Source organism: Erithacus rubecula (genome assembly GCF_903797595.1).
Source record: "Erithacus rubecula genome assembly, chromosome: 13".
In the NCBI taxonomy this organism is placed as follows: Eukaryota; Metazoa; Chordata; class Aves; order Passeriformes; family Muscicapidae; genus Erithacus; species Erithacus rubecula.
Genome location: NC_136665.1, coordinates 8,735,948 through 8,753,999, shown reverse-complemented (window position 1 = coordinate 8,753,999; position 18,052 = coordinate 8,735,948). Strand labels below are relative to the sequence as shown.

Genomic DNA, 18,052 nt, shown 5'->3' with positions numbered 1-18,052 from the left:
AGAATATTTTAATAGAACTTGAGAAATTAAGCTGAGAAAATAAGCATTTTTAAAATTAAATACTCTAACAACATAACACAGAAAATAGTCAATAAAAAGCTTTGTTACCTTCAATGATAATTGTAACATTTACGATCATTTTTCAACAGTGCAGAGCTCTGCTCTTTGGGCATCTGTGCTTAAAGGTACAAGTACATTTAAAAAGAAGAAGTAGCAATACATGCTTCCTGTTGGTTTTTCTGTTGGTTTTTTTTGTTTTGTTTTTTTTTAAAGGGCAACTTGCAATCTAAAGTGCGCAATTGTGACTTCAATTTCAGTTTCAATATTCCCTTCTGCATCACTTGATCCACTTGTAACACTGATCACCTTGTCTCTACCCCATGCAAACTCCCTGGTATCTTCAGTGCTCTTCTCACCCAATTTTATTCCAGTACAGCCTCAGTGCTTGTATGAAGTTCACCTCAACACTTATCCAAGCTGGCTATACATATGTGCTATCTGCCCTCACAGCATCTGAGCACAGGAAGGCCACCTTCCTTGGCTACCAGGCTCAAACCAGAGACAGTAACCTGAGAATTGGTTGCTTATATTTAGAAAGAATGAGAAACAGAAGCAGAAAAGTTTCTTCCAGCCTTTCACTGCATTCCTCTTTCCCCTGATTTTCCTCTCTTCAGCCCCTAAATCAACTTATGGATGCTCCATCACCATACATACTCAAAGCCACCTGGACATGAGAGAAAGGCAAGGTGCACAAAGCTGGAATTTTACCATTGTTGTTTATGCATTGCAGAAAGGGACAGCAGCAAGAGGAAGGCAGTAGTTGGGATTACTCATAGACTCCAGTGGGGAAGCATTGTGAAAAACAGGTAACTTAAAATCTGCAATTCTTCTCATACTCAAGACTGGAAGACAGCACCAACACTACAGAGGACAGACAAGGGAGCTGAAGTCTAAATTGAGTTGTTTTCAGAGTGGCTCAAGTGTGAGAATTAACATGAAAAGGATAGGATGAATGACAGATCAGTTATGCAGAAGAGCTCACCTGGCATTTAAGAACTGGTTTAGAAATATTCTGTGCACCCATAACCTTTTCTGCCATAGATTTGTTCTTATTTCTTCAGTTTTGTCAAATGCTTTCCTAAGAATTGCTATTTCACAGAACATTTAATTTTTTACCCTCTCAACTAGAAAAAATAATGGGAAATTTAATTCCAACCTGAAGTATGACATTTCCTAATGGTAATATACATACATCAAAAATAAAAGGAAGTTACTACCCAGCAATTGACAAAAACACAACACAGAGAGGAACTCCCTGCTACAGAGGCTTTAGGCCTGAAGTAGATCAGTTAATTAATTAAAATAAGGAAAACCCTACTCTGATGTTGGGCTTCACTGTGCTTTTTTGCTGCCTATTCCATTTCACTCTTCCTGTTCAATTAGACTACTTGCCCTAATGGTGGCAAGAGCATCACGCTCTAAGTGAGTGTTACCACCAACATTTTCAGAAACATGCAGGTTCAATGACCTTGGATTTTCTAAAGTACATTTTCACAGCACAATGTAAGCTGACAAGATTTTGTTCTGTGCTATTTGCTTCAGTTGTTCTGTCAAAGGTACTAGAAAGCAGGGAGGAACACCAATCAATAGTGTAGAAAGGACCTTCTAAATTGGAACAAAATTCTGTAAAAGAGTAAAACTGAAAAGCAAGAGTTCTCTCTGAATTGCAGTTCTGAGTTTAGCAGCAAATAACAAAGACTGTATATTCCACCACAGTCTTCAAAATGGAATTTTTCATTAGCACTAAGGGAAGATACAAATCATGCAGGCTTTCTGCTATTGGACATCTTTAACAGCTCCAACCAAGCAGAAAAAACTTGTTAGCACCTTTATAAAGAACAGTCATCCATGCCTATTCTCCAGAACCTAACACTATAATACTTGAAAAAAAGGAACAACTCAAGTTATTTAAATGATAATGTCCTCAAAACTTGTAAGTTTAGCTTCATACACTGCTAGCATGCTAAACAAACATGCAAATTATCATAATTCAGACATTTAAATGTTAACACCCTTACTATGCCTCAAGTGCAGGCAGGTATCTAAGTGTTTTACACTGCAAACAAACCACATCTAACTGAATTTACCACTTGTAATTATATAAAATAAATATACAAGACATTCCTCTCATCATAATCCTTCTTCAAGCAAGGTCATAGAGCTCTTCCCAAAGGCTTGTTTATCAAAGCAGATAAACTTTATCCTCCCTCTTTTAAGATGCCAGCAAACAACACTCATACTTCAAAGGCTGCATTAAAAAGCCAAGTACAGCTCATACTCTTTCAAATGCTCAGAAATACAATGCATGAGGGGAAAAAAGGAGCTCACCTCCACCAGCCTAAGCCTGCACAGCATATGGACAAACCAGAATAACCCTGCAAAGATGCCCTCAGACCTGCTCATGGACATGACTAATAAAAGTGCACTCCTGACAGCTCTTTGAGAAAATGTCATGTACCCAACACCTGTCTGATTTTATAGTCACTTATTGCTGGAGTGCTTTTCTCCCACTGCAATGGGACATTTCATCAAGAATTATTAAAAGCACTGACAGAAATTCTCCTGCTTTGGAATATAATAACTACTACTATTACTATTATGCTAGTAGTTAATGAACAAAATGAAGTTTAAAAATACCAAGAAAGGGACAATGATGGGGAAAAAAACCCCCAAACCCAAACAACTGGAAGATGCCCCATCCCTGGAACTGTTCAAGGCCACGTTGGATGGAACTCTGAGTAACCAGGTCTAGAAGGAGGTGTCCCTGCCCACAGCAAGGGTATTGCAATTAGATGATCTTTAAGGTCCCTTCCAATCCAAATAATTCTGTGATTCTCTGATCAGTAGCAGGTTGGTCCTGTGCATTCACTTTATTATCTTTAGTTTTATGGAAAGGAAACCCTAGAGCAGGAGTTATATAGGTCAAAAATAACTAAAAAGACTGAATGAAGTTTTTTTGTATTTGACTCAGCACACTCTCTAAAGTTTTTTTTCATGTCCTAGCAATTATACTGATACTGTCAATATTAAAATAAAAAAAATTTGGACCCCTTGCTATGTTCCAAAAATATTTGTTTTTCATGTCACTTTTTTACCACATTATTTGTAAATCTAAGTAGAACTTTCCAAAAGTCCCAACTTTTCAGATAGAAGAGACTGCACCTAGAGAGCTGATTTGCCTCAAAAGCAAATTTTGAAATAAAAATCTATGTTGACTGTGTCTGTAAACACAACTAAACTTCAAGGTTAAAACATTTTCTGTCCATATATGGTCACAAACTCACATTTTAAAATCATGTCACTACAACTGTCCCATGAAAAAGAATACTTGAGACACCTCAGCATAAATACAGCAGTTGAAAAAAATTACCTCTTCCAGATGTCTACAAGTATAACCAACCACTTATTATTTCTTAAATCCTTTGATTGTCTGTGAAGTTTAGGTCTGACAGAATAATCTCCACTGAGCTTTGCTCGCCTGTATAATAACTGTCTGAAGTAATATTGAAAGCAGAATGGTTTACACACTTTCTAGATTTGAGGCATAACACCAGCAAGCAGATCCAGTTACTGAAATAATGTTACAAGATGCAATGTACCCTAACATCAGACTCAAAACTACATCTTCATATAAGGCTTTTAAAGATATTACAATGCACTTATTTACAAAACAGCAATTATAAAAGAAGTTGTATACAGCAAGTTTAAACCATAACAGACATCAAAGAGAGTACAAGTTACAGATCTCAAAATAAAGAGTAGTAGTCATGAAGATCCTTTAGTATTAGTTTATAAAATTCAGATCATCATCTAAAACTTATCCAGCAATACTTATCCTGTGAAGCCTCAGCATTAAGCTGCGTGAGAAAGGAAGGAAAATGAGCACCTTACATTTGATTGAGGAGAGATCAGGGAGAAAAAAAATCCCTCTTGCCTGCACATCTGCATGCAAAATTATTCAACTACAGGCACATTTACACTGACCTGTGAAGCAGGCAAAATGCCAGAAGAGAGTGACCTGAGCAGCCCCCAGGAATGCAATCTGGATGTCCCAGAGTGGCTCAGAGAAAGGACAACTGCGTTAGTGCCGTGTTCTGCCCACCTAACCCTTCCCTTCCCCTAGCTCACTTCTGGAACATGGGGTCAGGGAAGGCCAATCTGCAGCTAAAGTGTAGATCTGCATTAAATTGATCAGGAAGCAATATGCTGCAACAGGATGGGTGTACAATCTGTGCTGATCTCAGTCAGTGAGGCAGCATGTGTACAGAGATTCAAAATCAAAACATACATTTTGAAAGGAAGGTCGTCCTTGTGTGCTGATGCAATGCATTTGTTCAAGTACAAAATCCTCCAGAAATGCTTTCTTCTCTGTTTATGTGGAAGTTAGAAGTTACCTAAACACAGCACACACACTTTTAACTTTCTAATTAAGAGTCATTCATAAATGCAACCAAAGATCAGAATGACGCCATGGGTAAAGAGCATTCAAATAGAATTAGAACATTCACATGCCTTTCTGTGTTATAGGTAACATATTATTAATATAAATAGCAGCCTATCACTTCTTCCCTTAATTACACAGGAAGGGCTCTGGTCATAGACCAAATCACTGGTCTTCACTGTCACTGACAATATTTATGTACCTACTAAAGCCCTGCTTAAGAAGTACAACCAGCTTTACCTAAAGTCAAATAGCTACAGAGGCTGCAAAAACAAATAGACCCTTCCCATGACAATTTGTATTCCTGGCCTTCTCGTACAAGTGCTGGAATATGCAGTCTATGAAAAGTCCTCAAAGAGGAAGACAAAAAAAAAAAAAAATCCCCCTCTGAGTTCTTAAAAAGGAAGTAGTGGTTGACAGCTGTAAGTGAAAGTCTTGTATTATTTCCACCCTTATGGAATTAGTTCCACTAGGAACATTCTTGTGTCATTCATTTAGTGCTTCTTTTCCTCCAGAAACTCTTTTTTAATTTACCTGACATGTTTTGATGGCAATTTTAAGTTACACTATAGAAGAAGTGCTCCAGGTAATCATAATACTAAATTCCAACTATACATACATACAATGGATATTAGAAACATAACTTTAAAAACAGCAACACAGGCTAATCCACCAGCTAACATGCCTGACACTGACCTCAGAAGCTTATTTCCTAGTAGGATTAATTCTGTGCACAAAATCCTCCACCAAGTCCACAAGCAACCTCAACTCATTAGACCTGTTGTGGACCAGCATATTGGACTGGACAATCTCCTGAGGTACACACCAACCTTAGTTATCCTCTGTCAGTTCATCCATGTCATAGGATTTGCTTGTTCACAGTGTTGTAACTTCCCTCAAAGCAGATACCACCCTTACCACTTCATGACCTAAAGTTCTGGAATCCATAGAAATAAAAGAAACTTATCAAACTTATTCTTTGTCCCTTAAAAGTATGTGTTAATATTGACATAACCTTAAAAATCCTCTGGCATCTAGCAAAAGGAATCCCTGTAATAAGAAAACAACAAGGAGTTACCGACAGAGATCACTTGGCTGCAGAATGGATTCTTTCACAATCAGATATAAAACCCCAAAATTTATTTTTTAATAACAGAGTTCAAAACATGAAGGATTACAAAAAAGTCATTATGTCACCTAAAAGCTTTCAGATTGTTCAAGCACCTGGAAACAGGAGGTATAAGTGCAAAACCCAGCAATGCCAGAATAAAATCACAAGTAATACTACAGAAACAGATTTGCAATTCTATTGCCTGTAAGTTCTGGCATAACTATCACAGCTAACAACGAAAAAAAAAAAGAGAATGACAGTTAATTGTGCCACGAGTTACTGGGAAAGGTCACCAGGATATTAAAAGGGAAAAAGGTAGGCAGGCTAAATGCTCAGCTTGGCAGAACCAAGAGATCTAGCTTCTAACCTATATGATTAAGCATTAATTACAGGGGGGGTTAAACAAGCAAAAAAAAAAACAACCACTTAGGGAACATCAATACTATGGCAAAGACTAAGTTTTAGACAAATCAAGGTTTAAATTTCATCTCACGCCATTTCCAAAAAAGGAACAACTTTGGAAAAGTTCCATTTAAGAGCAAAAACTCCCATATCAGATAAGACTAATGACATATGCAGATAGCAGCAGCCAGTACCAAATGTCTTCAAAAGAACTTGCTGTACAAATATCTATCTGGCCCACAACAGAGCTTTTCATCCTGGGTTTGAAACATAACATTTCTATTTCTTCCTTTAAAAAGGGTATTGATCAACACATGGTTGCAAACATCCATAACTCTTCTATCTTAAGCTCTTGCATTTATTTTATTTTTATGGAAGAAATACTACAAGTGTAATTATGATAATATGCAGCACTAATAACTTAATTCTTAGGTTTGTTTTCAATACTCTCTTAACACAAGAGCGAAAAGTCACCCTTCTGTTCCTATATAGTTTTTGTATGCTTTCTGTATTGAAGACTTCCTGTAATAAATGTTTTCAACACATTTGAATTATCATCTGAAAACTAAAACTAAACAAGATATTCCTACTGGGGAAAAACTTACTTTCACAGCAGCACAATACTGTCAGTATTTTTTGTATTTAGTTCCCAGTTCTGCTATTTCACACTATTAGGACATTTGAAATTGAGCCCATCTCACTGTCAATTCTTCAGTCTTTACAACAGTTGGTTAATGCTGTTTTATAACCTAAAAGTTCTATGAATAGCATATATTTCCCTTAACTACACACCACAGTTCAACTGTCAATAATGTAATGCTCCTTAGCTCTGCAAATATCTTATCAATTGTCCAAGTCCTAAACCATCCTTGACCAATCCCTGTACTTTTTATGTTTATTTTTTACAAAAGTAAAAAAATAAAACAAAACAGAAATACCCCCAAAATAAAATAAAACAAAAGGTCAAACTTCTGCTAGCATTTTCTGTGTTTTTCCACTCAACTACAGTGTTACTACAGGATTTTGGACTTTCTATTATAAGCCTGCTGGAAATTCATCATTTATTTATACTTTCTCAAGACTGAAATAAACTCTAAGGCATTGCTCAATTACACACAAGTCTGGTACAACACAACAGGAAAATTGTATCCAATTAATTGTCTGGCTCCAGCACCATGATTTTCCTTTTCAAGCAGGAAACTGTTCTGGGCCTCTGGCAGAGGGATGTGTCTTCTTGCAAGATGATTCAGTCCAACCCATCTCTCTGCCTGGTGTTCCTACTCCTGGAGCAGACTGAAAAAACACTTGCCTACATTCAACAAAAATGTGATAATGCTGAGCTTTCTTCCAACAATTCTGCCACAAGCAGAAACCTTTCTGGAAAGACAGACAAGTTGGGAATATCAATGCATGGCCACAGCAAGATCTAACAAAATTCAGAGCTCTTGGATAATCCAAACTCTCAGCAAGTGAGCAACATTAACAGGAAGCAAGTATTGATGTGATTCAAAAGAAAAGCCAGAGACAACAAATAGTCATATAATTTAGCAGCAATAGACTGTAAAATTGCTAGCTATAGGGATAGAGACAGCCTTCTTCCCTCCTTTTCACTGTCCTGGTTCCACACTTTATGTTATCTTTTAAACGAAATGACAAAACCCAAAATGCAACAAAACAGCTGAGTAAGTATCAATGCATTTTGCATAACTACAGCTAGATCAGACTCAAATCAACACAACCAAAATAGCACAGTGACACAGACACTCCTCACTCACATGGCCCTTTACAGCATACACAAATTCAATTAATTTCATTGGATAAATAAGGAAATGAAGTTGTCACATTTATTAAGAAAAATTAGAAGATAAAGACAAATCAAAGTATTTTTTCAGCGCCATGTAAATCCACCTGCAAATGATCCCTGGATTGCCCAACTAACATATAAAAAAGTAAAAATCAAGAACAATTTTATATAATCAAAGTGCAGGGAAGCAAGGTATTGCATTTATAAGCTTGGGACCAGGAGCAAACCCAAACCATCCCATACACGATCTAAGGAAAACACATTTATTTGCCTTCATTCCAGCTAAGTAACCTGATTCATTTGAGGTTTGTGAAAATTCATTGCAAATACAAAAGGGATTTTTGTTTGTTTTTAAAGCCTAATCAATGTGTTGGTGTTCCTGGCTCAGGATAGATGCAGCATGACTGCAATGGATCAGTTCCAAGAATTACAGTATTAACTCTGCAGCAGTGGCTCTAGATGGTATCTCTGCAGGGAAATCCTTGTCAGCACTGACTTACCTCTACTATAAATGGCTGCCCACACTCCTACACTGGCTGCTAAAACCATGGTGCTCAAGTTGGTCAAAAGCAAGAGCTTCCTACCCCATACATGATCATATCAGTATAAAATGGGATGGTTCATTCAGGGTGAAAAGCACTTACATAAAGATATTAACAGGTGTGGGTAAGGGCTGCCTGGCATCACCCTCTTACAAAGCACCTAAGCACTGGAGTTTCACCTTAGTGCATTACAGCAAATCCCAGGTCAGTCCCCCAGGGTACTTAAAAGAATATTCAATGTTTAGAAGACAGTGTCTCCACTGCAGATTGTAAGCATACAGCAACATCAAGAGTACTGAAAAATAAAACATCTGTTCATCTCTCAGACAAAAATCCTAACAGAAAGTTGAAAAGATGTAAGAGGAAGAAACAACAGACATGGTATCTATCAAAATAATTGCTACTGATACATGGAAACTCAACATCTTTACATAGATCACCATGAAATAGGCTACAGTATCACACAGGATTCTCTACTGGAAGCAGCAGGAAAAAAATCTCCCAGCAAAACCCTGCAATTCCAAATAATATTTTTTATATCCCACTTAGCTTTTTAAGATAAATTTACTAAAATACTTCTGAACAAACAGAACGTCCAAAGAAAACGTTCTGTGCTTTCCTGAAACATGCCAAGTTCTTGATATCCACAAAACATTTTACGTAATGTTAACTGAGCAATGTATTTCCTCTTTACTAATTTTGTTTGCTTTCTTTCATATCAATTTACTTTTATCCCTAGTACAATACAGGAAAAAAAATCTCATCTCTCAATTCCTGTTTGCCAATGTATTTCTTGCATTAGTGGTCCAAAATTAGATGCAGTATGCTAGACAGGGTGTAATAAGCTGCAAGGGGTTCTTCCTTTCCAAGAGCAGCCTCCAAGGTTTTCCTGAGGCTGCTGTGTGCCCATTCACCCAGCACAGCCAGGTCCCTGTGGATAAAAGCCCTGCCCCTGAGCAGATCAGCTCATCCCCAGCACACCAACACTCACATCTGGTGCCATCCCAAACAGACCCAGAGTAAACTTCATTGTCCCCTTCAGAGCTCGTTGAACTGCCTGTACCTCTGGGCTGGTTGAGTTGCTGGGGTTTGGAAAGATGGGTTGGGTTTGGGTTTTCTTCTTGGATTTTTGGTTGGTTCTTTTGGGGTTTGGCTTTCGAGGGTTTTATTGATGAGGGGGGAATCTGTTCTGTGTTTGTTTTCTTGAAGTATTTTGTAGTATTTTTATCTCATATGTTTTAAGTCTAGAAGCCATAATGCACAACTTTAATGGATTTCACTTACTATTACAGGGACTATGGATTTCAATATACTAGTTAGCATTTCTGTCACCAAGATATGAATGTGCCCAATTCAATTCACATCCACTTTGAATTAAATGAAAACAATAGCATTAGCTACTGTTAACACAGCAACTTGTGCCTACACGTTTTTTTTTCAGTTATTAAAAATGACCAGTTTTTGGAGTACTTTTTACCTAAGAAAATATTTTATTTTTCACAGTTTCTCAGAGCCTTTGGTAAACTGTGGCAATGAATTCCCTATAAAAGACACCTATAATAGCAACTCACAACAATCTTAGGCACTGAATAATTCCAGATTTTGAAAACCTGGATGTCTGTTCAGAAGCTTCAGCTTTCTACAAAAAGCTTCTACAACATCTGTCAGAAGCATTTCAGCCTGGAAGTCACATACCAATTCTCAAAGGTCTTCCACTTGCTTATTTTTAGAAAGGTAAACAAACCCCAAAAAAACAATTTTAAGATTATTACAGTTACACAATTTTTAAGAGTTTCTTCTCATATGCAGTGATTTAAACTGAACAAACACATTTAGATTTTCTGAACTATAACCCACTTTTTCTTTTGCTTTGATTCACTTTTTGGAACACTCTATGCTCAGCACAACATCTTCCTACATATCCAGTGAGTCATTTTTTCAGGCATCTCTAAAAAAACCCAGATTCATTAACTTGTCATTACTAAAAAAAATAAAATCAAAATGAATTCTGATTACAATATTCTAATGTTATCACTGCATGAAAAATGCACTAGTTAGCTAGAAGTTATTATGCTGTATCTACAAACACAGGCAGGAAGAAGCATTGCACTAGTTGTCTATAAAAATATTACTAAGCACAAGAAGAGTACAGATCATCACCATCTCCTTCCACCTTTATCATATACATACTTAGGCTTACACATTATGTTTAAAATATTTTAAAGAACAAATCCAACTTTAAGTACCTTCTTTTAACTGCTATGTATTGGTAATCTTGGAAACTCATTCTATTTTCACCCTTAATAATGCTGGTTTTACATAAACCTTATCTCCCTGGGCAAATAACTTTTTCTATGCATAATTGAAGTATCTTTATACAAAGTAAACATTCACATCTTACAACTGTAAGTAACATGTTATCTCCAGCTTAGTCTGCTTATGTGATGTATTTCAGTTTATACCTTCCTCTGCCTTAGGAAAAAACTTCTGTACTACTTTCCTTGGCATGACTTACTTATGCTTCCTCTCTTCAGGGTCTACCCCTATTTACAGATAATACTGACAAAATTGTTTACACACGACATAGTAAACAGGATCACTCACATGATTCACTAAACAAAATAAAACTTCAAGTCCTCATGAAAAAAAAAAAAAAAAAAGAATACTAGAATGTAACTGAAAGGAAGCTCAAGAGGCAGCACTGGACTGAGTGACTGGCAATACCAGTTTCAGGCATTACCAAAGTCCACAACTTATGAAACTGTAGTCCCAGATCATTCATGAACTATTTTGAAATATCTGAAGGTTTTTCTCAATACTAAATTAGCATTTGAATGTCTTTTATCTTTCGAAAAATGCAGAATTGATAAATGTCCTATATATAAGCTTCTAAGAAATGTTTACAAATACTCTGACAAAGAGAATTTGTGCAGGTTTAAATATAGGTCATTGATAGGATAATGACAATTTCCTAAATGAGATGTGCTTATTAGCAGTTATGTAAACAATGATAATAGATGTTCCCGCATGCAAATGTTCTGGCATAGCTTTATAGTTTTGTTTGTACTTTGAAAACACCACTGAGTTTTTTTAATAAGTTCTTGTGATTCAAGATCAAGTCTGTATTTATCAGTATCTTCTACCTGCCTTTTCACAACAGCATTTGATACCTATTATCTCTAATAGTGCATTTCCCCCTCCCTGCCAACTGTCTCACAACTTACCATTCACATACTCAACCGATGAAAAGCCAGTTCATACAGCCAACAAACAAGTACAGAATCTGAAATTCTCCACACAGCTACACTTGTGCTTTAAACTTCCTACACCACCACATCCAACATGCAATAGGAGTGCATTTCAGGGCACCATCCCAAAACCGTTCTTTAGTTGTTTATCATGGCTACAGATGCTCACCTTGGCAACTTCCATCAGACCTCTGACAAATCTTCACATGATGTTATGTCAAGAACTATCAAATACAATCCTCTTATTTACTACTACTACTAAGGTGCTACTTTGAAATAGATAGATAAAACGAGTAAGCATATAAATTTTACTTGGAGAAGTCAAAGCTAACTGAAATTTAAAAACAAACAAAAAAATCTCATAGCTGATGGTTTTTGAAGCTTGTCTATAAGTTAGCAGACTTGCTCAACATTCAGTGCTTTGTCAAATGAACCATCTTGAATGTAACAATTTGTAACCATAATAGAGCATGTAGGGGTCTTAAAATCTTTATCAATCACACGAAAATTTGACAAAAAGCTATATGCATAATACTTTCTAATTCAAAAGCAGCACAATGAATTGGAACATTTTACTTACTTTGTTGAGTCAAACAAATAAGGTTAAAAATTAAACTTAAAGAATTTCAATCCCTTAAGTTTTCTAGAACTCAAGACTGCACATCACACACTCAATAGAACCAAAGCAAGATGCTTAATGAAACATTTAACACAGATAGCAGTTTGCACAATTACCTGCACGGAACTTGAAAGCCATGCCATAATCCAGCCTTAAGAAATTAAATGCTTGTCTTGTCCCATCATGTCCAAGTATTGCATAACATAGGATAGTTAACAATGGAAGGTTTAAGAACTTTGACTGTGTTGTACTGCTCCTCATGCTGTGTCATATTACTGAGAAAATCTGCATGAATTACAGACCATATTATTCTTAAAATCCAGAGCTACACTGACTGCATTTCATAGAAGGACTTGGTGTGAAGCTAAAAACCAGCTGATGTAGAACATGTTAAGTTCTAGAGGCCAACACGAATATATTTGGAAAAAAAATTACTGTGCTGAGCAACTGCATCCTGACCTTTGTTAATTTTTCGCTGGATATTTAAAATTAACTTGACAGTCATTAAGTAAAACAACTTTACTTGTCCCAGTTCAATCCCTAGTGGACAAAACATGCACTACAGGACCCGTCAATTTTGCTTAACAAGACTGCCAGACTTGTGAGGGGAACAGTTAAGAATACAAGATGTATTTTAAAGCCATTTTCACTAACAATAAGACTATACCATGAATGCCACCCATTACACTCCTGCTGCCAGTAATAAACCTCCTATTGGAACCAAACAAAATACTATACAAAATTTCATAAGCACAAGTAGAAAGAGTGCTAAACAAGCACAGTATCTTTTTAAAATCTATTTTTCAACTCTCCTTATGATCAATTTTCACATACTGATAAAACAGTAATTTCTCTGCATTTGAAAAAATTACTATTACATCACTATAGCGATACAATGTGCTTTCATATTTGAACGACTCACCTCAAAATCACCTACTTCCAGTAATAAGTAAGACACATGCAAGCCTTTCAGTACTCTAACCATTTTCAAGTGTTAGTTTTATGTACTTTTCATAATATTCAAAGTTTCTGCTTAGTAAGAAATTACCAACTTACCTGGAAAGTTACCACTTTGAAACAAATCTTACTCCTGCCCTACGCAACCACATTTATTACAGTGACGCGCAATCCACAGGGACTTGCTAAAACAAAAGTGCAGTTCCAGTGTTTTTAAATAAACACCTTACCTTGCCTGTCTTGTGATCAAACCAGACAAGAGCATGGTTCCTGGACAGCACCTTGCAGTCAAACGTGGCATTGTTCTGGGCTGGCCGGCAGCGAGCCACGGAGCGGCCGATCTTGACGGGCTCGTCCAGGTAGACATGACGCTCCTGAAACGGGTGGGAGTTCGGGCGGCAAGTGAAGATGGCCAAGGCTGAAGGCATCGAGGACAGATTGTGGTTGCCACACAACCAGAGATGAAGAGAGCCTCTTCTGATGCAGACTGTCCTCCACAATTTTTAAAACACCTCCACAGCAACTTAAAGCAGGGCAAATATTATCGTATGAGAGGCCTAACAACTCATTGTTTCAGTGTGTAAACTAATTCTGGCAATAATCCAGTGAAAAAGTCCCATTATGTCTTTTAATAATATCAGCAGTGGCCCAAAATAAATCTAAAACGTACAACTTTCAATTCATCCTCCTCTGGAAGAATAGTGAATAAGCATCTGATTCCTTCCGAGAGAAGCAAAGGCCCCGTGAAAGAAGGATACAATGTCTTAAATCCAAGTAGATGAGTCATACAAGTACTTTTGTTTGTAACCTCAACTGCCTTCTTTCCCCCCTCCCCTTCCGTAAACAACACTGACCAAAAGTCTGACCAATGCAACATGGAAGCAAGGAAAGGTTTAGGGAAGGGGGATGAAGGAGGAAGATTAGCGTCCTCTCACGCACGGCACCGATCAGGAGCTGGAAGATGAATACAAAGCCCTCGCTCCACAACAGGGACCTATTGATTCACCCAGCAATCCGCATTTCACCATCTTCGTGTGTTAAACCCCAGCAGAATACGTGGTCCTCGATTTACGACGGAGTGCGAGAGCTACAGTTTTTCTCCCTTACACCAGATAAAGCTGAACTGGTCTACAGCTTCTGGGAGCCGCTCAGATAAGGAACTTGATAAGGCATGGAGAGGCTCCCAACTCGCCTTCTCCCAGGGACAAACCAACGCGTGGGAAGGGCTCTTGAGGCCGGCCTGCGAGTGCCCTGACAGGTCGCTCCCCGGCGGTGGCCCTGGCCGGCGGCGGGCTCGGTGCGCGTCCCTCGGCGGCGGCTCCGCAGGGGCGGCCAGCGGGGGCTGCTCCGGCAAGTGCCCGCCAGGAGCCCCCGGCGCGGGGCGCGGCGGCGGCGGCTCCGCTCAGCCCCTCCGCAGGTGGCTGCGCATGAGGCGGGCCCGCTGCGCACCCCCGCGCTCTCCGCCCGCCCGGCGCGGCTCCGCTGCCCCGGCGGCGGGAGAGGCCTGGCGGCCGGGCCCGGGCGCTCCCGCTCGGTCGCTCCGCCGCTCTGCCGCTCAGGCGGCCACCAGCCGCGGGAAGTTTCCTCCAACCTGCGGGGCCCAAAACAAACCGGGTCAGGCGTGTCCCGCAGCGCGTCCCCCCGCGTCTCCTCGGCCCCGCGAGCGGCACGGGTGCGCCCCGCTCCCCCTTACCTTGCGCGCAGCCGCCGCCATAGCGCCTGGAGCCCTTCCCGGTGTGGCCGCGGCGGCGGGGCCGGGGCAGGGCGGGGCCGGGGGCGGGCAGCGTGCGCACCGGCGGGTCCCGCGCATGCGCCGCGCGCGCGGTGAGGCTGCGGCACGGGCGGGCCCCGCCCCGCTCCGGGCGCGCGGGGAGGGGGCGGCGGGAGAGGCCGGGAGGGGCGAGGGCGAGGGGCTGGCTGCGGTTCCTCCGGCAAGGGCACGGCTGGGACCTGCTAGCACGGGGCAGGTCGCTGAGGTGAGTGAGCCCTGGCCCCGTGCCCTCGTTTGCCCTCGCTGTTCTCAGCTCTGGGAGGGAGGGGGCGAGCGGGGCCTGTCAGCCCTTATAAATAAGAGGGAGGGAACGGCCTGAAGTTGTGTCACGGGAGGTTTAGGTTGGATTTTAGAAGGCTTTTCACCCAGAGGGTGTTCGAGCACTGGAATAGGCTCCCCAGGGAAGTGGTCCTGGCCCCAAGAGTGCCACTTCACACACCTTTTGGACAATGCTCTCACACACACGGTGGGATTCCTGGGGCACCCTGTGCAGGCCCAGGAGTTGGACTCCATGACCTGATTCCAACTCAGAATGTTCTGCGGTTGTGTGAAAGTGTGGAGCTCAGAGGAGGAGCTGAGGTGACACATTCTCAGCAGAGCTAGCATGAGAACTGCAGGAGCCTCCTGAACATCCTCCTCCTGCTTTCCCTGTGCGCATCTGGCCGTTTCATGATCGCAGATTAAAGCCTGGGAGCCGCAGTGCGGTTTGATGTGTCCTGGGGCGGGAGGAATGCTGGCCATGTTTGCCATGTCTTGTTGCAGGTTGGCAGCTGGAGCAGGGGCACTCCTGGAGCAGCGGCTGCAGGGACAGGACTGAGGTGGGGTCACTGGTGCTGTGTCTTCCTTCACTACACCATGGAGCATCATCCAAGGTCACATTTTTGCCTGTTTTCTAAAAGCCGAGGAAAGGTCACTTGTCAAGGTCATATGGTAGGCTGGTGCCGAACGAGTCTCTCCAGTTCAAATACATTTTTAATTCCGTCATTCCCTGTAAAGCAAACAAATGGAAATTGTTGATATAAGATAGATGTTGGGGTCGTGCCAGCACTATAATTACCCTGTGACAGGGTGTTAGGATTAGGGATATGGGAGATGGCAGAAAGAGCTGGCTGCCGTGGAGGACAGGAGTGGAGCTGGGCCAGGCACTTCAGCAGTGATGAGGGAAAAGCAGCGATCAAGGTAAAGCAGCACAGTGTATGACACAAAGCGTGATTGGTGCCTCCTTAGTTGTAGCACAGTAAAACCTCAGGGCTGTTTTCATTTATTTTCTCTTTTTTTTGACTGCACTGTGATTTGGGGAAGGGAGGTTGATTCACAACAGACTAATTTTCTTTCAACAGTGAGAAAAGTACGGCAAAATCAAGCTGTAGCATTTGTGTTTGAAACAGAGAAATTAAATTCAGGATTAAAGACAAGTCTGATTTTGTGAAGACAAAAAACTGATAGATGGAATGTTTAGAACTGGTTATTTGTAGTTTTAATTCTCCTGACAGGGAAAAAAACACCTGGCACATCACTTCATGGCTTTCATCAGCTTATGAAACTACTCTGATAAATGTAATCATAATTTGCTTTTACTAATTTTTTTAATAAGTGGAAATTCTGTGTGGCTGTGGCTTACAGCACACAAGGTGCCATAACTAATCAAAGGGAGAAGAAAAGGTATAAAAAGATGATGGAGAAAGTGAGAATAAATGTAGGTCCACCAGGAGTTACATTTGAGGGAATGAGTTGCAAAAGTAGAAATAACTGAGAGTGCTTTGGAATTTCAAAGTGTAAAAAGTGAGGACAAAGAGTACTGCAGTGTTGGAATGAAAAGAATGTTTCTGAGAGCACTTTTTATATTTTTGTGTGTGTGTTTAATGGAGAAAGGAGGCTGAGAGTAAAATTAGAAATTAAAAAGGTCCATTACCATATATACAGCCTAAGAGAATCAGGTAGAATAATAAACTGAGCAGTGGATACCTTTATCTGATGTTCTAAGTATTTATAATAACATAAGCGTGTAATTTAAGCTGTAAGCCACTGGCATATGTTTTCCTGAACCCTTCTCCATTCCCTGGAGAAATCCCACTCTGACAGTCTCCCGGGGAAGCAATGGTATGTGCCAGCTGCCTTTCTAGTTCTCTTTGGCACTGCCAAATGGCTCATGTAACCACTGAGCTGTACCCACTGCTCACCGAGGACATTAATTCAACCCTTCCTTCTTTGCACGAGTGCCAGCTCTCAGTGGAGCTCTGTGGGTGTAGTTATGCCTCAGGCTTTTTAACTCCTTTTTCAAATTGCCTGATGAGTTCAGAAGTTATCAGGGGCAGAGTCATAGGCTAAGGTGAAAATACAGAAAGCAGTTGCATTCTGAAATGAGAGTACCATTTTGGTATGGTATTTTATGAGGTGGCTGCTGCTTGCCAGAAAGTGTCCATCCCAGAAGTGTGGAAGGCAACAGATGGGTGAGGAGTTTTGTGTGAAGTGCTCGCTGCTGTGCTGTGCTGTGCCCAGAGGAGGAGGAGAAAGAGGAGGAGGGAGGAAGTGTCAGCTCCTGCTTCGCTTCTGCAAACGCTGTCACGCAGCTGAAGCAGGCAGAGCACCTCGCAGCCATGTTGGGTAAGGGCAGCAGCAGCCAACTGTGTCCATCCTTTTTCTGGGCAGGAAGTCCATGAGAATGTTATGATAGTCATCATAGCTGAGGGCAGAAAGAGCCTGCTCCATGGCCATCTTGGATAAGGGAAAGGGTGGGGGCACTGTCTGTCACATTTGTCCTCTAAAGAGCTGGTGGCTGTCTCAGGGGATAAAATGAAACTGAGATAGTTCATGTGCATACCTGAAAAACATCTGGATTTTGGCTTGAGTCTGTCCAATTACTTAATGACTTGATGAAAATTGAGTTCTTTTGCTGAAGAAAGCCTGAGTTAATTCTGAGTTAACTGTAACTGGTTCAGAAAGAAAAACACCGAGCAGCATTATAGGCAACTCAGTGCCAGATTTCTGACTACTGTGCAATGATGATCTAAAAGGCTTCCCAAATTATTATAGACTGAGTTTTCAGTGCAGAGGTATGAACCAGTTGCTTAGTGGGAGATGCTGATTCCAGAGAAAT

General features: G+C 40.4%; 2 protein-coding genes across 47 annotated transcripts in view; one reads left to right on the top strand and one right to left on the bottom strand.

Moving 5' to 3' along the window:
• Nucleotides 1-15,000, bottom strand: part of SLMAP (sarcolemma associated protein) — an 88,910-nt gene extending 73,910 nt beyond the window's left edge. For all 45 annotated transcript variants that reach the window (XR_013775715.1, XM_079316923.1, XM_079316901.1 and 42 more), the window contains exons 1-2: nt 14,878-15,000; nt 13,415-14,775 (exon numbers count right to left, since the gene is read on the bottom strand). Coding sequence is in view for 44 of the 45 variants with exons in the window: in XM_079316923.1 (XP_079173049.1) it covers nt 13,415-13,612 (198 nt within the window). In the remaining variant the exon portion in view is untranslated. The remainder of the gene's footprint in view (nt 1-13,414; nt 14,776-14,877) is intronic.
• DENND6A (DENN domain containing 6A) overlaps nt 14,978-18,052 on the top strand; it is a 27,963-nt gene continuing 24,888 nt past the window's right edge. The window contains exons 1-2 of one of the 2 annotated variants that reach the window (XM_079316948.1): nt 14,978-15,160; nt 15,718-15,885. In XM_079316948.1, coding sequence (XP_079173074.1) covers nt 14,993-15,160; nt 15,718-15,885 — 336 coding nt within the window. In that variant the 5' untranslated portion in view covers nt 14,978-14,992. The other variant, XM_079316950.1, reaches the window with a different exon arrangement.